At 55.7% G+C, this 23,378-nt stretch overlaps 1 protein-coding gene across 11 annotated transcripts in view; it reads right to left on the bottom strand.

The window, feature by feature from the left end:
* The window catches only part of SHANK2 (SH3 and multiple ankyrin repeat domains 2), a 666,634-nt gene that overhangs the window by 339,896 nt on the left and 303,360 nt on the right, over positions 1 to 23,378 (bottom strand). For all 11 annotated transcript variants that reach the window (XM_065527817.2, XM_074012927.1, XM_074012925.1 and 8 more), the window contains 2 exons: positions 17,898 to 18,216; positions 4,196 to 4,365 (listed from right to left, as the gene is read on the bottom strand). In XM_065527817.2, coding sequence (XP_065383889.1) covers positions 4,196 to 4,365; positions 17,898 to 18,216 — 489 coding nt within the window. The remainder of the gene's footprint in view (positions 1 to 4,195; positions 4,366 to 17,897; positions 18,217 to 23,378) is intronic.

Below are 23,378 nucleotides of genomic sequence, written 5' to 3'. Positions count from 1 at the left end.
CCCATTCCAAGCACTGTGTCACATGCTTGGGAAACAAGAAGAAAACATAGTCCTGCCTGCAGAGGGTCTACAATCCGTCACAGTCAGGAATGCTGCAAAATCACCTGAGGAGCTCGTTAACTATTCAGATTCCTAGGCTGTGTCCTTGGAGACACAATTCTACAGATGTAGGGATGGATGGTCAGGAGATCTGCACATTTAACAAACTCCCCTCATGTCTCAGATGCAGGCACTTTGGGAAGAGAGGCTGAGACACTGCACCCAGGTACACAGCTTGGACAGGGCTCTGTCTCAGGGTACACAGCTTGGACAGGCCTCTGGCTCAGGGACCTGATGCCAGATTTCGCATAAAGAACTATCAGGGGTGGAGGGAAGAATGTGCCAGGCACAGTGAAGGACAAAGAAGAGCCCTTGAATTAAAAAAAAAAGAAAAGAGAAAAAAGGAGGGTCAGTGGGGGAATCAGAACATGTACATACCTATTCTTGGGCACCCCTTATTTTAGGAGAAAAATGCTGGGTATGTTTTCCCAGGTACATGATATCCAACTGTCTACTGGGAACGTCCACCCCTTCCCAAATGGGACTGCATGGAGGAGATGTAAATTAGCCTTCTGAAAGAGCCAGGAGTAGCAATGTTATCAGCAGGACCCCAGGGCCACCCTGGGACCTGTCACAGCCACCCTGCCTGCCTGCTGCCCGGGCCCGACTTCCACTGCAAAAAATGAGTTTGGTTTCTCTGGAAACCCTCCCAGACCTGCCCCTGCCAGCCAGGCAGCTGGGTTTCCTGCCCACAATGGTTGTTCCCTTGATGTCAAGGGGACAGAATTCCTCCAAAGGGCCTGGGCTCTGCAGGCAGTGGATCAGCTCGACCCGCCCGCCTCTAAGCACTGCCATGCAGGCAGCAAGGATGCGCGGGCCACCCCGTGAAGGGCGGGAGGCACCGACAGCTCGGCAGGAAGGAAGAGCGGCGCCGCTGGCAGCAGGAAGGGGCTCCGCGCCAATTGTGTGCAAATGGCCTGCGCGGCCCACTCGAATCTCTTTTCAGAACAGCAGTCCTTTGCCATCGATCCTTTGAAGTGTGAGTTTTGGAACCAAGCTCCGTCATTTCTGTTCTCCCTGGGAGACAGGCCCAGCTCCCCACACGCCCCACACTCCTGCGAGGGGCGGGTTCCCGTCTGGTCGTGTTTGAGGAGGTGCTGCTGGGCTCCAGTGTGCTGGGGAGGGGCAGAGGGGCCAAGGAAGCCCAGTCCTGGGGTCTGGACAGGAGTCACGTGACCTCTCTACTTTCCTTTGTTGGATCATTTTATCAAACCCAGGGAGTTGGACAGTTGAAGGCCACCAGAGCTGCCGGGAATCAAGGTGTGAGATGTGGATTTGCCTGCCAGGTCCCACAACCCCTGTGAGTCCTGGGTCCTCAAGTCTGCCTGCCACTGCTGGCCTGTGGGAGACTCGGGCCCACTGATGGGCTCATCGCTGGCTCCCCCTCTCCCTTGACCTCCTACTCATCCATGCTGCAAACTCAGGTTCCTTCCGAGGAACTCTCAGCTGTTCAGTGCCCACTCCCATGGGCCTCTGCTCTATGTCTGGGGGACTGGGGATGCTGCCAAGTTCACAGCATGGGAGCCTGTCTGCAGCTCTGCCCCTCCTGGAGCATGGGTCGGTATTCCTGAGTGAGTCCACAGATGCCTAGCCCCAGGCTCCAGGTTCATCTTTACAGGCCTCTCTGCCCCTTTGCAAGTCCAGGACTAACCTGGCTGCCCTACAGGAACTGCCAGCCACACCCCAGCCTCCCCCCTGGGCATCAGTGAGCTCCAAGCAGGACTCACAGAGGAGCAGCTCCCACCCTCCAACCCCTGAGCCCCAGGCTTCTCCTTTCTACAACGGGGACAGGCCTGGACAGGAGGACCATGTATCCCTTCCCACTCTGGAGGGACAGTGAACCTCCTTGGCTCCCACTTGGGCCTGGGGGGTGGCCCTGAGTGTGCAGACTGGTCAAAAAACATTCTCTAACTAGGAACCTCGGCTCTCACTTCCTAGAATGGGGTTGCTAACAAGGCCAGCATTGGCCCTGATCCCTGCACAGATGGCCCCTCTTGCTCCCCACCTGCGGGGCCTTGACATCCCTATCACCCGACATCTCAGGGCTGGCCTCAGTGGGGAGGAGGGAAGGTGGCTCTCAGCACTGGTCCTCAGAGAGACAGCCAAGTTGATGGGGTAAGTGTGAGGGATTTCAAAGTGACAATTACCAATCTACAATGTTGTAAAAACAAAACAAAAAAACAAGTTTTTTTTTTTTTTTTTTTTTTTGAGACGGAGTCTCGCTCTGTCTCCCAGGCTGGAGTGCAGTGGCCGGATCTCAGCTCACTGCAAGCTCCGTCTCCCAGGCTTACGCCATTCTCCTGCCTCAGCCTCCCGAGTAGCTGGGACTACAGGTGCCCGCCACCTCGCCCAGCTAGTTTTTTGTATTTTTTAGTAGAGACGGGGTTTCACCGTGTTAGCCAGGATGGTCTTGATCTCCTGACTTCGTGATCCGCCCGCCTCGGCCTCCCAAAGTGCTGGGATTACAGGCTTGAGCCACCGCGCCCGGCCAAAAAACAAGTTTTGTTTTTTTTTTTTTTTTTGAGACAGAGTCTCGTTCTGTCGCCCAGGCTGGAGTGCAGTGGCCGGATCTCAGCTCACTGCAAGCTCTGCCTCCCGGGTTTACGCCATTCTCCTGCCTCAGCCTCCTGAGTAGCTGGGACTACAGGCGCCCGCCACCTCGCCCGGCTAATTTTTTGTATTTTTTAGTGGAGACGGGGTTTCACCGTGTCAGCCAGTCTTGATCTCCTGACCTTGTGATCCGCCTGTCTCGGCCTCCCAAAGTGCTGGGATTACAGGCTTGAGCCACTGCGCCCGGCCCTAAAACAAGTTTTTAATGAATAAAAAAACTCAACAGAGTAATAGGAGGTCTTGGCAAATAAAAGGCAACAATAAAAATAGATACCTGGAAAAGCTAGCAAACATAATTTCTGAAATTATAAAACTCAAAAGATGGACTTAACAGCTAAAGGGACATTTCAAAGCAAAGGGTAAATGAACTTAAACAATAACCAATAGAAATGATCTAATGTAAAGAAAAATGACTGAAAAAAATGAATAGAGCTCCAGGGACTTGTTTGATGCTATCAAATGATGAAATATGTGTGCAGCAGGAACACCGGCCATCAGGCATGAGGGCGGGACTCTGCCGTCATTAGAATGTTCCAGTAACCCAGGTCAAGCTGACCTGATCAGTGTGCAGCATGGAGAAAGGAACTGAGTCAATTACCTGCTGGGGGCCAGGTGGCAGCCAGCTGAGGAGGGCAGGATTTGAACTGGGCCTACTGACCCCTAAGGGCCACACCTTCCACCCGTGCCATGCATCTTCTGGAAGCCCGCCCTCCAACGGCAGGGCCTGGGTGTGCTGGCCACGTGTGCTGGGCCTTTCTTGCTGCACCCAGTGAGTTCCCTACCACCCCACACAACCCCTGCAGCCCACACCTGCCATGTTGCTTCTGCTGCATGCCTCAGATGCCACCACTGCCAACTTCCCTCCAACCCTACTTTTATCTTCCTGCAGTACCTCACACACCTGATTTCCCCTGGGCAGAAACTATCGCTGGCTCCCCAGTACCCCAGGAACAACGTCTAACCCCTTGACCCGGTGTTGACAATGGCCCCCCCAGAGGCTTCTCAACGCTGGTTCCCAGGATTCTACTTTGAGAATCTTTCCTTCCAAGCTGGTAGACTTCCTTCCTTTGAACACTGCAGGCCCCAGGCCTCAGGTCACACCGGACCATCTACCTGGAGACCCCAAAGCTGACCCATGCCAGGGCCCGCCCCGACACTTCAGACTTAGGGGATTCCAGATGGAAAGGTGTTCTGCTCTTCAGCGCCCTCATCTGGCTCCCCCACTGCACTTCTCAAGTGGAATCTCATTCCCGATGGGCGTGTCCTCATCGATCCCTGAGACCCAGCACTGAGGATGCCGCAGCAGCTTCCTGGAGAGTGAGGGAAAGGATCTGGGACCGTCACTCTGTTCCCCATTCCTGTCCTTCCAGGGGTCTGTACTTTCCATGGAGAAGCAGTGCCTTGGACATCGTCCCCACAGCAGGCTGGCTGAAAAGCCCCAGCCTGACCTCACTCCAGGAGCAGAGGACAACCAGCAGACACTGACCTTTGACCCTGTCGCCACGGTGAAGGGGGATCTCGCCGTCGACTTGGGGTTGGTATGGCTTGACGGCGACGAAGAGCCTCCCGGGCACGGCACTGTAGAGCTTCCGCTTGGGCCCCGGGTACTCGAAGGCCGAGAGTGAGTCCTTGTTGGCACCAGCAGCAAAAGGCGACCTGGACCAGGCAAGAGGGGCAGAGAGAGAGACAGCAGAGTCACGAGGTCACAAGCTACCCTCCAAGAACCACAGCCACGCCATTCAACACACACCGCGCCTCGGCAGGCCACGTGAGAACTCCTGACGCCAGACAGTGAGGAAGACGGGAACGGGCTGGGGCAGCACTGTGGTCAGAGATTCAGGCAGATCCAGCAATCCCACTCGTGGGTCTGCCCCGCACGGATAGACAGCAGCCACTCGGGGAGACGTTTGCACACCCGCGTTCACAGTGGCACCGTTCACAGCAGCCCAAGGGTCCCTCCACAGAATAATGGAGAGACACAGGGTGGTCCAAACACACAATGGAACGCCGTTTAGCCTCCATCAGGAAGTAAACTCTGGGCCGGGCGTGGTGGCTCACACCTGTAATCCCAGCACTTTGAGAGGCCAAGGTGGGCGGAGTTCCGGAGTTCGGGAGTTCGGGACCAGCGTGGCCAACATGGTGAAACCTCGTCTTTACTAAAAATTCAAAAACTAGCTGAATGTGGTGGGCACCAGTAATCCCAGCTACCGGAGAGGCTGAGGCAGGAGAATCGCTTGAACCCAGGAGGCGGAGGTTGCAGTGAGCCGAGATCGCACCATTGCACTCCAGCCTGGGTGACAGAGTGAGACTCTATCCAAAAAAGAAAAAAGGAAGCAAATTCTGACACAGGCTACACCACGGGTGAACCTTGGGGACACTGCTCAGTGAGATATGCCAGACACAATAGAACACAGACTGTGTGATCCCAGCCATGCGAGGGCCCGAGAGACGTCAGATTCATGGACACAGAAAGTAGAACGGGGGGTGCCGGGGGCTGGTGGAGAGAATGGGGAGTGAGCATTCAATGGGGACACAGTTTTGGTTTCACAAGATGAGAAGGTTCTGGAGATGGATGGTGGTGATGGCTACACAGCACTCAAATGTATTCCACTGAATGCCACTGGACTGTGCACTTCAAAATGGTTCTAAGGTGGTAAATTACATGTTACATATATTTTGCCACTATTTTACTTCATTTTTAAATTTTTTTTGAGACAAAGTCTTGCTCTGTCACCCAGGGTGGAGTGCAATGGCATGATCTCGGTTCACTGCAATCTCCGCCTCCCGGCTTCAAATGATTCTCCTGCCTCAGCCTCCTGAGTAGCTGGGACTACAGGCGCCCACCACCATGCCCTGCTAATTTTTGTACTTTTAGTAGAGACGGGGTTTCACCATGTTGGCCAGCCTGGTCTCAAACTTCTGGCCTCAAATGATCCACCCACCTCGGCCTTCCAAAGTGCTGAAGTTACAGGCGTGAGCCACCACACCTGGCCTATTTTGCCACTATTTTTAAAAAGACTAGCCTGGGCAACATGACAAAACCTCATTTCTACAAAACAAAAACAAACAAACAAAAAAACAAAAATTGGCCAGGTATGGTGGTGTGCGTTGCATTTGTGGTTCTCGCTACTTGGGAGGCTCAGGCCGGAGAATCACTCGTGGCCAGGAGGTCGAGGCTGCAGTGAGCCATGACTGCACCACTGCACTTCAGCCTGGGTGACAGAGTGAGATCCTGTCTCAAAAAAACAAAACAAAACAAAAAAACAAAAAAAACCCAAAGAGACTCAGGGGGAGAAAGAGATCCAGGAAGGCCCTGGGTGTCCGACATTTTATCCACCTCCCTGTGAGCGTCAGTCACACCCGACGAGGAAGCACCCAGGACCTTCCATCAAAATCGCTCATGACCTCGGTTCTCTCAGTGCGGTTCCCAGTGTCCCCAGTGAAACACACAAGAGGAACGAATATCCGTTCTTGCTGTCTGTCACTGATTTTGCACAGAGCTATGTTTTCAACCTGACTTCTACACCCGACAGTGAGACACACCTTAACAGGGCCCAGCGACAGGACATGCTGCACAAAGTACTCTGAGATGCACCTGCACAGCGGCCAGGACGCGAGTCCTTAGAAACAAACGCATCCACAGGAAGAAGCTGGCCAGGATTTCAGGACAGCCCTCCCAGGCACATGCTCAGAAAGACAGGGAAAGCGTCCACCTGCAGCTGGCACCCTCCAATAGGGCGCTGGCCAAGGGAAGCGAGTGGTCTCTGACCATGGTTCCCTTCCCAAACTTTAGGTGCTGTGGCCTCTGAGGCGATGGAGGCAGCATTGACCTTTCTATGAGGACAGGGAGGAAGGACCCATACACACAGGGACCCATGCAAAAAGGGCTTGTAGGGAAGTTCTAGAAGCGGATGTGACTAGCCTCTTTTGGCACTTAATGTGAGCCTCCCCCTCATCATGCGCCTTCACTACTGTAATCACCCGACACATGTGTCCCTGATAATTGCCTTAGAGTTTGCTCTGTGCTTGTATAAAATTACAAAAGGGCAACGGGGCTGTATTTAGTTCTGCTGCTTACTCCTTCTCTCAGCATTAGGATGGTGAGATCTGGTCACAGGGACCTTACCCATGTCAGTGTGTTTGAGGAGCCAGGGCTCCATGTACTCTGATGACTCTGTAGGGAGTAGACTGGGCCTCAACGCTCAGTCTGTCTGCCTGACTCCAAATCTCAGATTTGTCCTGAAACCATGGGGAGCCGAGACAGGGCAGGACAGTGGCCTCTTCTGGAACAGGTGGGCATCTTGGATGCTTACCTGGGCTCTGAGGACATTGAGAGATGGGGGAGGCTGCAGGCAGCTAGGACTTCCCTGTCCCCTGTCCCTAGGATGCCATTCCTCCCCCAAGTCACAGCCACAAATGTGGCAGTCACAGACTCCTGGGGGCACAGGTATGCTGTCACTGCCACACAGCCTGGGCACAAGATGGAGCCCACCGGGCACGGTGTGGCACAGCAGCACATCGATGTGCACAGCCAGGAGAATTCCAAAGGACCACTGTTCCCCATCGATGGACATCATTTATCCCCAAACACCCCAGGAGTTCCTGGAGCAGGAACTCCTGCAAAAGCCAAGTTTGGTGGCCTCCTTTTGTCCAAAGGCATAGCTCAGTGAGCCACCAGGGAGCAGAGGGAAAGGACACTGGGCACTTTCTGCTCTGCAAGGGGAGCTGAGAAACGCAACAGCAGTGCTGGGCCAGGCCCCCATCTGAGAGGCTTCCCTGCCAGCCTTCCCAGCCGTCTGCACGTGCACCAGCACTCAGACGCATTCATTCAGCTCAGCCTGACTCAGGGCTGGACTGGCGCAGGACCCAGAGCTGGGAGGGATGGGAGCCTGTACTGCAGGCACTGAGCATCTCACAGCTGTTTCCTCTCTGGCTCCCAGGCCAGCAGGGATGTGGGGAGGAGAATCCCGGCAACCAAGGGGACTCCGGGAGAATACAGCACCCCAGGGTCAGAATTCCTCCTCTCCTTGAACTTCCCTTAATGCACCTGCCCACATCTGCCCCGAGTGATGAAGCCAGCAAGGCCAGTGACCATCATGGGCTCTGTGGACGGCCTGAACCTCCCGTTACTCCCAGGCTGATCTGCCCCAGTTGTGTGACCTTCAGTGAGTCACTTTACCTCTCTGAGCCTTAATTTTCTTATTTGTAAAATAGGTGGTAGAGGGTGGGGGGAATCCCCACCCCCTGTGGTTGCTGGGAGCATACAGGAGAAAATGCAGATGAAAAGCTCAGTTCTCAGCCCCACTGCAGCTCCGAGGGCAGTCACTGTCTCTGCATTGGCCATCATCCAGGCTGGACGGGCAGCAGCCAGAACAAAGGGCTATGCTGACATCATCTCAACCCCCCTGTCCTGGCTGGGGGTGTCATATGGGCACTTGGAGGAGCTGGATGCATTAGGCCCCATCAGGACTGAAGGTCAGTCCTAGAGATGGGGTCACACGTGGCCCCAGTGTCCCCGGGCACCATGGATGCTCTTGAGCAGGTGGAGTGGCTGCAGGTCAGGTCAGCCCAGCCCCAGGATCAGTCCCCAAGCACCCGGATAGGTGGACTCCAGGGGGAGCAAGGTGAGGCACGTGGGCTTCCTCCCGAGGGGAAAGGGTGGGTCAAAGTCTAGAGCAAAAATCAGATGGACAGGGCTGACAGTAGCTGGGGCAGGGCAGAGGGTGAGCCACAGAGCAGGAGTCGCAGGATCTGTTCACAACTGTTATATGGCTGACACAGCAGCTGCTTAAGTCCAGAACTCAGGAACCAAACGAGGAGTGTGTCTTCTCAGGTCTTCCACACCCAAGGAGCTTCTGCAAGGAATCCCACGGCCCCACTGTGCATCCTCAACAGCAGCTGGCAGGGGAGACTAAGCCTGCCCTACTCAAGAAGTCAGTTAACTTCATCAGTTAATCCATCCACTCATCTCTTCTCCGTTATCCATCCAGGCTTCTTCCATCTGCCCAACTACCTGTTCTTCCATCCATCCACCACTCATCTACCCACTATCCATCATCCATCCATCCATCCATCCATCCATCCATCCATCCATCCATCCACCCACCCATCCATCATCTATCCATCCATCATCCATCCACTCATCCATCCATTATCTATTCATCCATCCATCCATTCATCCAACATCCATCTACCCATCCATCCATCCATCCATCCATCCATCCATCCATCCACCCACCCATCCATCCATCATCTATCCATCCATCATCCATCCACTCATCCATCCATTATCTATTCATCCATCCATCCATTCATCCAACATCCATCTACCCATCCATCCACCATTCATTCATCCATCCATCTATCCATCCATCCACCCATCTATTCATCCATCATCTATCCATCCATCATCCATCTACCCATCCATCCACCATTCATTCATCCATCCATCTTATCATTTTTCTGAACATCTATTCACTCATCTACCCAAAGTTCAGAAAGACCTGGCCTGAAGCCCAGCTGACCACTTACTATCCACCATTGGACAAGTCAGCTAACCTCTCAAAGCCTTAACCTCCCCATCAGAAAAGGGGATGATCAGGAGGAACTGTGAGAATGCACTCTGCCAGGTGTTATGCAAACATCAGCACCTTCACACTGCCCTGCTGCAGCTGCAAAGTCGGTAACTAAGTGCCTGTCTCACCTCACTGCTCCAGCTGGCACCAGTGTGTGTCACTTGACAGAGAAGTCAAAGTGAACACAGCTCCAACTCTGAAGTTCTGTTTCTTGATTCTCTTTGCAGGAATCAATTCTCTAACCCATCAATCCCATGGCCTGGAAAACCTTGATCTAAAAACAGGAAAGCCTTATTTCTTCCCGACCACAGTGGTGTGCATGGTTCTAGGACATGATTACCGGCAGTGACATGCGAGTCCACCCAAATGCTCAAATGTCTTCCTATTGTTAATTTGAACCTCAAAGAGTCCCATAAAGGCAGCGGTGAGAATCTCTGTCCCCATTTTACAGGTGAGAAAATGGAGGCTCCATAAATGGTGACTTGGGTATGGAAATACAGACTTGGGTATGGAAATACAGGGTTCCTTGCTCTGTCTGGTGACAGAATGAGGTGAACAAGATCTCATCTGCTGCAAGGTGTCTTATCCTTGTGATGTCTCATTTGATGAACTACATCTTCCTGCTGGGCCCCACTCTTCCCACGGCAGCCACAGACAGCAGCAGAAGCCAGGCCTCTGCAGCCCAGGGAGAAGAGTGGCTGCCCTACTCAGGAGACATGGCACCCGGGCCACGCTGGGGGTCCCTCCTGCTGTCCTGCCTGCACAGTGAGGACTGGTCTGAAGTTCCTGCACCCCAATCTGTCCATGTTTTCCTTATGCTCTAGCCAAGAACAACCAGGAGGGATTCTAACCAACTTGTTTTGATATAAGGGCCAAATCACTGAATTCTTAAAATGAAAAAATTGGTAATCTTCTTGGTGGGGTGACCTGGATCAGTGAAGTGCGCCATTTCCCAGCCAGCCTGGGTGAACAGGAACTGGTCGACATACTGACCTTTTTCCATTCATTCATTCACCAGTCAGTTACACATTCATTCATTTATCCAGCAAGTACTCTGTGGGTGGGCTGTGAGCCCATAGCCATGTGGGTCTGCAGACCACCGTGAATGGTAGACACGGATGCAGGCCTCATGGAGCTGACTGTCAACTGGGCAGAAGCACAGGTCAGCAGATGCATTTCCGCTCATCTGAGGGGTCGGAGCAGACAGAAGGTGGAGGTGGGGAGCCCCACTGCGGGGCCCCTGTGGCCATCCCAGCGGAGCCTCTGATGTGTGGAGTTGTGAAAGGGTTGGAGGTATCAAGAGGCACAATCACCCAGGCCTGGGACCTACTCAAGGTGGGTGTCCCCAAGCCCTGTGCATCTCGGGCCTGAGGGCTTCACTCTGCCTCTGTGGTTCTGGTGACAGCATCTCTGAGGATGCACAATGGGGACTTGGGATTATTTGCAACATCTCACCTTGCTGGCTGCAGTGACTGCTTCAGGGCCAGGACTTGAGGTCAAGGTTAGAGTCCACAGGGCCTCCCCACAAAGGGCCAAGAGAGGGGAGAGCCGGATGGTGCAGAGAGAAGGCCAAGGCTGTGGGAAAGGCTCTGCAGGGATGTTCGGGGAGAAATGGATGCCACATGGCACAGTGGTGCCGGGGAACGAGCACCAGCTCACCCTGGATGCAGCCTCAGGGCTGGGCTGGAGCAGACAAGAAGGTGGAGGTGGGGAGCCCCACTGAGGTGCCCCTGTGGCCATACCAGGGGAGCTGGGGGAGCCCCTGATGTGTAGAGTTGTGAGAGAGTTGGAGGTATCAAGAGGCACAATCACCCAGGCCTGGGACCTATTCAAGATGGGTGTGTCTCCCAGGTTACGGCTCATACGGAAGATGGCAGTAGGGGAACAGAGAAAGCTGTCAGCTCAGGTCTCTGGCACAGAGGGCAGCATAGCAAACACAGGAGGTCCCAAGCCCTTAGCATCTGACAAACGTTACTAAATGTTGTTGGCTGGGCTGACAGTTGTTTTAAAGTTGAAGGCTCAGACCCTGTGCCATCTCCTGTCTGGTCAACATTGCCTCCCTCCCTGGCTTCCCAGATCTGTGAAAGTCAGCCCGTACCCAAGCCCTGCGCGTCTCGGGCCTGAGGGCTTCACTCTGCCTCTGTGGTTCTGGTGACAGCATCTCTGAGGATGCACAATGGGGACCCAGGATTATTTGCAACGTCTCAGCTTGCTGGCTGCAGTGACTGCTTCAGGGATGGGCACAGGACACTGGATGCCCCTCCATCTGGCCACGGCTCCCTGCCAGGCTAATCCTGGGCACAGGTGAAAGTCAGGCCAGGCCTGGTGGCTCAGCCCTGTAATCCCAGCACTTTGGGAGGCTGAGGCGGGTAGATCACCTGAGGTCAGGAGTTGGAGACCAGCGTGGCCAACATGGCGAAACCCCATCTCTACTAAAAACACAAAACTTAGCTGGGCGTGGTGGAGCACGCCTGTAAGCCCAGCTACCTGGGAGGCTGAGGCAGGAGAATCACTTGAACCTGGGAGGTGGAGGTTGCAGTGAGTCAAGATCATGACACTGCACTTCAGCCTGGGCGACAGAGTGAGACTCTGTTTCAAAAAAAAGAAAAGAGAAAGTCAGGGTCACTGGGAGAGCTCCCAACTCCACACCTCACCCCCACTCTGCCAGCAGGGCCCAGCCACCCCCACTTTTTAGGTCAGGATGATGGGGCACAGGAGGGCAAGCAGGAGCCACAGTCCTGGCACTGACTCAAAACTACTCTGCTGGACCCTCACCGGCAGCGTCCCAGGATGGCCAATGCCCCCTCTGCCCATTTCATCCACCTGAAACCCTGAATGCAGCTGCACCTCAGATCCCATGCCAAGTTCAGGAAAACAGAGGTCACTGGGCCAAAGACGGGCTTCCCAGAGCCCCACCAGGTCCTGCAGGGGTCCAGCCCCTGCCTGTGTGGCCAGGTGGGTGCCACTGTCCTTCACGAGTGCAATGGACGAGGAGTGGACAGGGCTGCAGCATTCATCTCCACCAACTGAACTCGAAAGCACGAGTCTGTCTTCCCTGCCGAGCCGACCCCACCCAAGAAACATTCTTGAAAGAGAGGGTGGCCAGGACGTTCCCTGGTGGGTGAGGCAAGAGCAGCCCTTGGGACCGGCTGCCACTTTGTAGAAATACATCGAGAGTTGTTCTGAACCTGGGCAGGCCAACCAGCCCCTTGGCAGCTAGGAGAGACCCAGAAGGAACAGGGACGCCCCCACCCCACGCACTCCTAGAGCAGGGACTTGGGTGTCTCAGGAATATTCTCAGATCGTGGCCCAGCAGTGCCAGTGGGCGCCACCAGAGGGCGCCCCCCAGATGCGGAGCTGGCTGAGCCTCATACCTGAGGGAGCAGAGCTGTGCAGGTGCACTGGCTCCCACCCTCCTGGGCCAGCACCTCTAGGAGGACGGGAGCACGCGCGTATACACACACACACACACACACACACACGAAAATGAGGAGGAGAAGGAGGAGGGAGGAACAAGGGACAGGTGGGCAGGAGAGACCGTGGGGGAGGATAGGGGCAGGGACAAGAGTGGGGCATGTTCCTCTCTCTGCCTCAGAGGGACAGCCCTGCCACAGGTTCTGGTTCACCTGAAAGGGGCTTGTGCAGTGATGGGCAGCGAGGGACCCTGCAGTGTCTCCATTGAGAGCCCTCACCTCCCAGCAGACACTGACCGTCCACAGTTCGGCCCCCTCACACCCCTTGCAGCCCCCTTCCTGTTACACCATCACTGCAACACCAGTTCCCAGGTTGGGCCCGGCGAGCTCCTCGGGGTGCTCACCATTGTGCAAACTGGCTCAGGGCGGCTTTGAACCAGGGTTGGCACCTCCATACAGGAAGCAGACTCTGCCCGCAGCTCTGAGCCCAGGCCAGGAGGCACTGGGTTGCTTGGTGCCAGCAGGAGTCCCAGTGGGGGCCTTGGGGAGGCTGGGAGGCCTCCCTGAACTCCATCAAGGCTGCATTTGAGGGAGTGACCTGAGGCTGGTTCTGACCACACTGCCACACCCACTGCAGTCCTGGCCAAGGTTTCTGGGTCTTTGGGTCAGCGTTTAGGCAAATAAGTCTGGCCCGAGAGGGGTGCTGAGCATAAGCAGGGGGACACGGGGCCTGGCCAGTCACCTCCCTGCCCAGGACAGTCACCCTCCTCCTACCTGGCCATCTCTGCTTCCCCTGCTTCTTAGCCCAAGCAGGCCTCTGCCACCGGGACAATAACACCTGATGCCCTCTGGTCCCTGCCCTACGGGAGCCAGCGGGGGTCTTTCTAAACTGTCCATGGTGAGGATGAAGTTGAAGACGACACTAAGAACGGCCGACGCTTCTGCAGAACTGAAGACTCTCTATGAGCAGCTGTGGATCTCAGTGCAGGCCGGGTGCTGAATGCCACTTAATCCACCCAGCACACACAGGAGGGGGCGAAAGTCATCAGCCCCACGTTACACAGGAGAAAACAGAGGCACAGAACCGACAAGTGACTTGCCCAAAGTCACCTGGCAGGTAGGCAGAGCCAGGGAGCCCTGGCGGTCAGCACCGCTTGGGGGATGGTCAGCATCGCTTGGGGGATGGTCAGCACCGGCTGCTCAGCATGGGCTGATGGGCAGCTGCCCCACCCCCGAGACAGGAGGAAGCAGGGAGGGCTTTCCCCTCCACAGCAGAGAGAGCACGCTGTCACCTATGCTTCTGATGGCAACCAGAAAGAGCTCTGGGGCACCCAGGGCCCCAGATACTGGGAGCCAGCAGCCTCCCTGAAAGTGCCCTGTTAGTGCCGCACAGCCAGCGCCCATTGCCCTAGGAAAGAGCTGGCTTTTCAGGAATAGTAGGGCAGGCGCACAAGGCATGGGGCTGTGCTCTGAGCTCCAAGGATGAACAAGAAGCAGAGGGGCTCAGCCACCTCCTGGAGCCTCCAAAAGGCCCTGGGCTGGGTTGCACGGCTCTGTGATCCACCATCCAGCATCACCAGGGCTGGCCGAATGAGCGTTTCCCTATCTCAGTAAAGGCCCCTTCCACACTGGGCCCTCAGTCCACAGCCAGGAAGCAGACAGCTCTGGCCGGGCCCCCTCCCCTGGCTGTACCTCGTCTGCAGGACATTCAGACCAAGTGTGCTCAGGGCACCAGCCTTTGCACCCCGGCTGCGTCACCTGAATGTCCCTGTGCCCGGCATGGGCCTGGGTAACTGCTCCATAAACAAACAATGTGCAATGAACTGGCTCCCTTCTGTACCCCCTCACCGTGCAAAGACGCTTCTGCCCCCCAAGTGCATGTGGCCCTATGCAGGGACAGAACACAACAATGGCACCCGCATGGCCCACTCTCATCCCAGGGGACCTCAAAAAGAGGCCTGGAGAAGCATGCCTGCCTCCAACTCTCCATCCCACCTGGTCGCCTCAAAGGCAAATGCTCACTACTGCTGTCCCATAGGAGGGGACGCCAGTGCCACTGGCAGGTCCTAGTTAGGACACAGGTCTTGAGGGAAGGACCTCTCAGCTCATTAGTGCCCACCCAGAGGGTTCCTCCCGCAGCACAGCTACTGCTACCATTGAGGGTGCTGAGTCCCAGACAGATGGATATGGACAGGGAGGCTGTGAGGGGGTAGGGAAAGGGAAAAAGACGGGAACGAGGCCAAGGAAGATGGGACTGACGGGTCAGGGCCACCAGGTAAGAACAGGGCCCCTCGACTCGGGACAGGCAGTGGCCCACAGTTAGGGGGACCGGCTGTCCTGACTTTAGCACTGGAAGTCCCGCATCACAGGCAAACCTGAATGGTTGGTCACTCTACCAATGGTTCTGGGTGACAAAGGGGACAGTCTTGGCCAAGCTCTGGGCCTTGGACTGGACACGGACCTGAACTCTAAGAACCAATGTGGAACGAGCCCTGGCTGGACAAGGTGCTGTGTGAGGCGGCCACCCTGAACGACTTTAGCTGATCTCGAGAAAAACCTGAAGGTGGTCTTTCTGGGACCTTTTTTTTTGAGAAGGAGTCTCGCTCTGTCACTCAGGCCAGAGTGCAGTGGTGCCATCTCAGCTCACTGCAACCCCCGCCTCCCGGGTTCAAGAGATTCTCTTGCCTCGGCCTCCCGAGTAGCTGGGATTACAGGCGTGTGCCACCACATCCAGCTCATTTTTGTATTTTTAGTAGAGATGGAGTTTTACTGTGTTGGCCAGGCTGGTTTTGAACTCCTGACCTGAAGTGATCCACCCACCTTGGTTTCCCAAAGTGCTGGGGATTACAGGCATGAGCCACTGCACCCGGCCCCTTATTTTATAATTGACAAAGAAGAGGCAGATTGGGTTTTAGCTGCCCAAGGTTACACAGCTATACAACGGTACAGTCCCGAAGTGTGTATGCAGGAGGCCAGGCAATGAGCATTTGAGGCAGGCTGATCACCATGATGACCACACACACACACACACACATAATGATTCTCTCTCCTTAACATGCACACGCATGTCTACACACCTGCATGCACGAAGACAAATGCACACACATACACAAAAACACAAAAATGCATGCACATACGTACACAGGCATGCACATACAAAAATGCACACACACATGTGTACTCCATCCTCTGCTCCCCACACATGAAAAGGGAAACAGGGACGGTCAGACCGTAGTTGCAATACACCTGGCAGATTCTCTCTCTCCTGAGTCACATCTCGTTTACAGCTGGCTCAAGTCCCTGGCCATGTTGCCTTTGCTCTCTTATTAGATTTTGTACTGGGCGAAAGGGACACACACTTTTTTAAAACTGTAGTCAGAAGTCTCGCTAAGTGTGCGAAGTGCAATTGGCTGCCTCGGGGGAGCCCTTTAATTTAGCTTCCCACTGTTCTCAGCACCTGGGACTCTTCCCTCGGGGTCCTTCCAAGCAGGAATCTAGACCAGAGACAGCTGGACCTCCTCGTTTGGCTCTGGTGGGAAGCGTCCATGGGCTAAAGGCCAAAGCGTTGAGAGGATGGGGGTCCACCAGCTCTAAGAGGGTCAGGGCTGGACCCTGCCTAGGGGCCAGGAGAAGTGGGCTCTCACCGACACCTTCTCCCCCCCGGCCTCCTTGGCTGTGACTCCAAAGCTTGGGCTGCTGGTCATAGTCAGGGTGATCAGCCCCTCCTGGGACAACGTGACGCACTGACCCCTCCTCCAACTCATGTGGAGCCTGCCACGTGGAGCCCCTGGGGGCAGGGGTGGTGGCGGTCTTCCTCCCTGACATCCCTGACCTTAGCTGGCAACAGAGCGTGACCCAGGCCTGCAACACTCCCCACAGCCAGGCTGTGGACCCCGAGAGGCTTTAAGGCCAGGGAGGAAACAGGAAGCAGGTAGGATGGGGGCGAGAGTCAGGGGCCCCAGCACTGAACGCCGACATCACCGAAAACACGGCAACAGCCGGGGAAGCACAAGTCCAAGGCCCAAACCCGAGGGAGTGCCAAGTCCCCAGACTCCAGAGCCAGGGGCCTGTGCCGAGTCCTGCCCTTGCTACATTCCGGCTGTGTGACCTTGGGCTCCTCGTAGAGGCATCCTGCAGCAAGGAAGCCAGCACGGTGATCTCCTGGAGCAGCAGTGCCCATAAGAACCTGGAGGCGTCTGCGGCAACGGCCGCTGCCCCTGCAGGCACAACTTTCATGGATGGAACCAACACCAACCCCAGCACCTGGGGCCCCGACAATGAGCGGACCCCTGGGAAGTCTCTTCCTCGCCTGAAAATTCCAGGAGGCGGCGTGAGAAAGGCAGAGACCTGCTTGGGAGTTGGAGCTCTGAGTGCAAATCCAGTTCCCCTGGCTGCTCGGGAGGCAGGAGAGTCAGGAGAGACCCAGACCTGGAGTTGGATGCCCAATGGGGTGCTGGGCAGGAGACCACAGGCAGGTCCCAAAGTCTGCCCTATGCTGCCCATGTCCTTGTCTAGGAAATGGAACAAGGCACAGGCTCCTGTCACCTGGGGCTGCCTCAGAGACTGACGGAGCTGCCCTCTGTGCTCCTGCCATGCTCGGCCCAGGCCTGCAAGAGCTCCCCTGTGGGTAGCACTACCTGAGACCATGCCTGCAGCTGCTGAGACAGCCAGATACCAGAGCCCTGAGCCAGCCTCTCCGGCCCCCAGTATCCTCCTCTGGGCTGGGTTTCTCCCTGCCACCCGTGTGCACCCTCACTTTGAATACGGTGTGTCTGCAGGCTTGCAAACGTGGCCCTCGGGAGGGCACGCACCCCTGACCAGGCTTGCAACCCTGCCTCTCTCCCTCTTGACATTTCACTTAGGACCAAGAAGTCAGAGCACAAGGAAAGGAAACGGGACCCAAGACGCCAGCTGCATCCCCAGCCCACCCCAGGACGCTCAGCTCAGCCTCCATAACCGCCCCGAGCTATCATCATGGGCCTCCATGAGGCTCGGGAAGGTGACCCCAGTCCCCATGCGGGAGACAGTGTCAGCAGGGACACTGGGCAAAACTCAGGCATGAAAGTGTCCTCAACACCTGCATTGGAATAAAATGGGCTTCCTTCTTTCCTTCTCAACCTCTGGGCCAGCCCCAAGTTAGAGGAGCTGGGACCCCTAGCACATGGTGGTCTCCCTCCCCTTGGCATGTGCCACTCCTTACCCGACATGCCAGAGAGGCTGCGGCCTCTTGCCGTCCTCGCCTGTGCCGCCCAGCCTGTTGAGCGATGGGGACCGGCTGCGGGGCCCGGGCACGTAGCTCCCGATGGTCTTCGCGGCCCCCTCAGGCTTGCTGGGCATCTGCTGCAGCAGCTGGGGTGAGAGGCTGCGGTGCGAGGTGGCCGTGGAGCAGACGGCCCACTCGGGAGCGCTGGCATTGAGGTTGTTGTCACTGTTGGAGCGCAGCAGGACCCGGGGGGCGGCCAGCGTGTTGGGGGGCCGCCGCCGGCGGTTGGAGTACGCCGGGGCCTCTCGGAAGGGCACTGGGGAGAAGAACAGCAAGAAAGGCCGGTGAGTGCATCCGTGTCGCGGTCAGCTGGGTGGGGACCCTAGGGAGGTGCAGGCCTGCGTGCGACCAAGCCCCCATGCGAGCCCAGCAGAGGGGAGCTGTGAGTTCTGGGCCGAGACCCCAGCTGGACTCCACCAGGCCCAGAACTCACCCCTGACATGGAAGCAGAGAGGCAGGCTGGGGACAGAGAACGTCTCCATGGCAAGGAGCTCAAGCCAGTGCTTCACATGGAAGGCACACGGGGTCTGAGCTTCCATCTGGCCCGTGAGACGTCCGGCTGCTTGGGCATGTGTAAGGATGGGCCGTGCCATCACACAAAGCAGGAGTGCACCGAGCTGCCTGCCACAGGGCCCCTCTCCTCACAGCCTAAGCTGAGCCTCTGTGATGGGCTGAAATTGATGTCCTAACCCCCCGTTTTCAAAACACGCCAATATTTGCAGGTAAGGTCTTTACAGAGATAACCTGGGTGGAGGGGCATTAGTGGGGGCCCTGATCTCATAGGACTGGGGTCCTTATAAGAAGAGGCGATGAGGACACACACAGAGGGATCTCCCCATGAGGACACAGGGAGAAGGTGGCATCTGCAAGCCACAAAAGGAGCCTCAGGAGGAACCAGCCCTGCGATGACCTGATCTCAGATTTCTAGTCCTCGGGACTGGGAGGTGTAAATATCTGTTTTTTGTTTGTTTGTTTGTTTTTTGTTGCTGCTGCTGTTGTTTTTGAGACAGAGTCTCGCCCTGTCACCTAGGCTGGAGTGCAGTGGCACAACCTTGGCTCACTGCAGCCTCTGCCTCCCAGGCTCAAGCAATTCTTCTGCCTCAGCCTCCTGAGTAGCTGGGATTACAGGTGCCCTGCCACCATGCCTGCTCATTTTTCTATTTTTGGTAAAGATGGGGTTTCACCATGTTGGCCAGGCTGGTCTTGAACTCCTGATCTTGTGATCTGCCTGCCTTGGTCTCCCAAAGTACTGAGATTACAGGCGTAAGCCACCGCACCCGGCCAAGATCTGGGGTTTAAGCCACCTGTCTGTCTGTGGTGTTCTACCATGCAGCCTGAGCCAACCATGCAGTCTCCGAGTCTACTGGCTGGATGATTCAATCTCAGTCTTTACTAAGAAGGCGCCTTCCTCCCTCCCACCAAGTGGGGACTGTGTGAGGAGGCAGGGGCTGAGCACCACTTATCTGACATCCTACAAAGCTCTAGACGGGGCCAGGCCCTCACTCTCCTGACTCAATGAGCCCAGGGACTCAGAATGAGAGCAACAGCCCCTGGGAGCTTTGAGGGGTGGCAGCCACACCACAGCTGCCTTGGGTCACCCAGAGTTCCTGAAACGGCAAGCGTCCTTTCCAAGACAGAGGACCTCCTGAAAGGCAGCCCTCCAAGCTCTGCAGGAAACAGCAGAAACCACCACCACCGGCTGGCCAAAGGCACGGGCTTCTTCCCGGCCCGTGATAATCACGCCTGCAGCAGCTTTTCACTGGCTACAGGATTCAGCCCTTAGGCTTAAGCCACGCTTGGCTCCAAAGTTTGCACTGACAGGACCAGGGCTACCATCTGACAAACTGCAAGGCAAGAGAAAACACACGCCCTCCCTGGGAGTGGGTCTGGGGGGACCTTCATGCCTCAGAGGAGAAGAATCTCACAAGTAGTTTGGGACACAGGTGGCAATGACGAAGGTCTTGGGGACATGGATGGTGCTGGCAGAACTCACGGGGGATAGAGGTGGCGCTGGCAGAGTTCACAGGGACGAAGATGGCACTGGCAGAGCTCATGAAGGAAGTTGCACTGGCAGAGCTCATGAGGGTCAGAGGTAGCACTGGCAGAGCTCATGGGAGTAAGAGGTGGCACTGGCAGAGCTCATGACGGTCAGAGGTGGCACTGGCAGAGCTCATGGGGGTAAGAGGTGGCACTGGCAGAGCTCATGAGGGTCAGAGGTGGCACTGGCAGAGCTCATGAGGGTCAGAGGTAGCGCTGGCAGAGCTCATGGGGGTAAGAGGTGGTGTTGGCAGAGTTCATGGGGGACAGAGGTAGCGCTGGCAGAGCTCATGGGGGTAAGAGGTGGTGCTGGCAGAGCTCATGAGGTACAGAGGTGGCACTGGCAGAGCTCATGGGGGTGAGAGGTGGCACTGGCAGAGCTCATGAGGGACAGAGGTGGTGCTGGCAGAGTTCATGAGGGTCAGAGGTAGCACTGGCAGAGCTCATGGGGGTAAGAGGTGGTGTTGGCACAGTTCATGGGGGACAGAGGTGGTGCTGGCAGAGCTCATGGGGGTAAGAGGTGGAGTTGGCAGAGCTCATGAGGTACAGAGGTAGCACTGGCAGAGCTAATGGGGGTAAGAGGTAGCATGGCAGAGCTCATGAGGGACAGAGGTGGTGCTGGCAGAGTTCATGAGGGTCAGAGGTAGCGCTGGCAGAGTTCATGGGGGCAAGAGGTGGAGTTGGCAGAGCTCATGAGGTACAGAGGTGGCACTGGCAGAGCTCATGGGGGTAAGAGGTGGCACTAGCAGAGCTCATGAGGGACAGAGGTGGTGCTGGCAGAGTTCATGAGGGTCAGAGGTAGCACTGGCAGAGCTCATGGGGGTAAGAGGTGGCACTGGCAGAGCTCATGGGGGTAAGAGGTGGCACTGGCAGAGCTCATGAGGGTCAGAGGTAGTGCTGGCAGAGCTCATGGGGGTAAGAGGTGGTGCTGGCAGAGCCCATAAGGGTCAGAGGTAGCGCTGGCAGAGCTCATGAGGGTCAGAGGTAGCACTGGCAGAGCTCATGAGGGTCAGAGGTGGAGTTGGCAGAGCTCATGAGGGACAGAGGTAGCACTGGCAGAGCTCATGAGGGTCAGAGGTGGCGCTGGCAGAGCTCATGAGGGACAGAGGTAGCGCTGGCAGAGCTCATGAGGGTCAGAGATGGCGCTGGTAGAGCTCATGAGAAACAAGTGGTGCTGGCAGAGCTCACAGGGACAAAGATGGCATTAGCAGAGCTCATGAGGAAAAGAAGTCACGCTGGCAGACCTCACTAAGGACAGAAGTGGTCCTGGCAGAGCTCCTGGGGGAAAGAGGTAGCTCTGGCAGAGTTCATGGGGGACAGGGTTCACACTGGCAGAGCTCACTAAAGATAGAGGTGGCACTGACAGAGCTCCTGAGGACAGAGGAGGTGCTGGCAGAGCTCATGGGGGATGGAGGGTGCTGGCACTGCTCACGGGAAACAGCTGAGACCCAGCACACCTTCCCCACCTCCCCAGGACACAGGGCAGTCCTGGAGACAGAGCTAGAGCCAAGCCTGGGGAGCCGCACAGAGCTGCGCAAAGCGTCCTGAGGTTGGACACTGGACTTGGCACAGTCGGACGTCAGTGCCTGCTGTTGGTAAGAACCTGGAGGTGGCACACTGGGGAGGTCGCGGTCTCACACCTGCTCTGATCTGGCTCCTCTGTGAAGTCTTTCTGTCGTTGAAGATGCCCTGCTAAGCAGCCGGGGCTCCTCAGCGGGGACTTTGATCCCACTCCTAATTTCTCAAAGCACGTGGATCCATGAATGCCACCCAGGTGGCCGGGGAGAGACAAGGAACGGAAGACTGACGGCACCCTCCGTGGACACCTCTCCTTCCAAAGACCCTTGAGGGGCTTGGCCTGGGATCCGCAGCCACCACCCATGAGTAAAACCTCATCCCTGGGACAGGTCACCGAGTCTGTGTTTTGTTGGTCATGAGGGAAAACCACATTGGGGCCCCTCCCTCGGAACCGGCAGAGACTAAAAAAAACCCCTGTAGATCACTGAGTGTTCGCATGGAGGCTTACAAAGATACGACTGGCCCAGAGGGCTTCCGGGTGATCTGGGAACTGCCTGTCATTGGAGGGGGCTGGGCGGGTGGATTAAAAGACCTTGCAAAGGGCTGATGAGCCCACAGTCTCAGAGAACGATTATCTTTCATTTACAGAGATTACGTGTTGGAAGACTGTATTGGTGTGAGAGCCAAAATCTCAAACAGACACAGCCAGCAGGAAGCAGCCGCAGAACCCCCAGCTTCCTGGGGCACCCAGGAGAGGCCAGGGCTCTCCCTACCCACGTGAAGGAGACATCACAGGGCCCCCAGTCACGGAAACGCTGCCTCCCACAGCCGACTGCCTCACGCCCAGCCTCCCCGCCCTGACAATACAGCCAATTCTCTTTTTCTGACCCTTGTAACTGGGGGAGGTGTGCACAGCCTTCATAGCAAGTGATGGCATTTGGGGGAGTCCTGGCAGTTGCTAAGATAAACTCATTAGGAAAGAGAAGTCTATGGAAGAACAGAACAGATACAGAATTAACCTAACACCAAAACCCCCAAATTTTCAGGCTGTTCATGGATTATAAAAATCGAAGTCCCGGAAGGTGAATTTTGGTGAATAATGTCAGAAAATGGGCACAGACAAAGGTGGTTATTTATATACATTCCTAAGACTCTGTCAGAAGAGTAGGGATTTAGAGAAGGGGAAGAATTCGCATGGGGGGGCCACCCTTGGAGGATTAAGGAATAAAAGAGCTGGGACATTTTCAAATACATTTTACTCTGTGGACCAGGCAAGTTACTCAAACGAAATCTCACCGGTGACATCAGTGCGAACATTTTAACGAAAATCACCTCGCTTAATTACCAAGATTCATATTAAATTAGTTTCCTGAGTACTGAAATGTCTTCAGTGTTTATTTTGCTAGAAGCTGGGGCTGGGAAGTACCTTCCTCATTTCTTTAAAGTCACATCTTTATATGATATCTGATTTCCTAAAATGAGAGCTCTCTGACAAAACTGGAACCATCCATGGAAATGATGATTTTTGTGAAAAGGGTTAAAAATAACTGTTTTCTGTCTGAAAATGATTAATATTCCACCCAACTGTTTCCTTCTTTCAGGCAATCTGCACACTCTAAGTAGGTGGATATTTTCTTAGCTGGCTTACATGCATTTATTTATACATTTTTTCCCCACAATAAAAATTACACAAGGTATGACAAAGAGCATGTGCACTTTTAAAGTTGGCCACGCTCCCTTCCCATCCACTCCATGTAACTGCAACCCAGGGATGGGAGAGCCGGGAGCGGCTCGGAAGGTAGCCACCCATTCAGTGCAGCCAGCCATGTGCCCCGACCTGCCTTGGCCAGTGCCTAGCAGCTC

The sequence above is a fragment of the Macaca fascicularis genome, chromosome 14, assembly GCF_037993035.2.
Source record: "Macaca fascicularis isolate 582-1 chromosome 14, T2T-MFA8v1.1".
In the NCBI taxonomy this organism is placed as follows: domain Eukaryota; kingdom Metazoa; phylum Chordata; class Mammalia; order Primates; family Cercopithecidae; genus Macaca; species Macaca fascicularis.
Note: the sequence above shows the minus strand (reverse complement) of the source record. Positions and strands in the feature narration are given on the sequence as shown.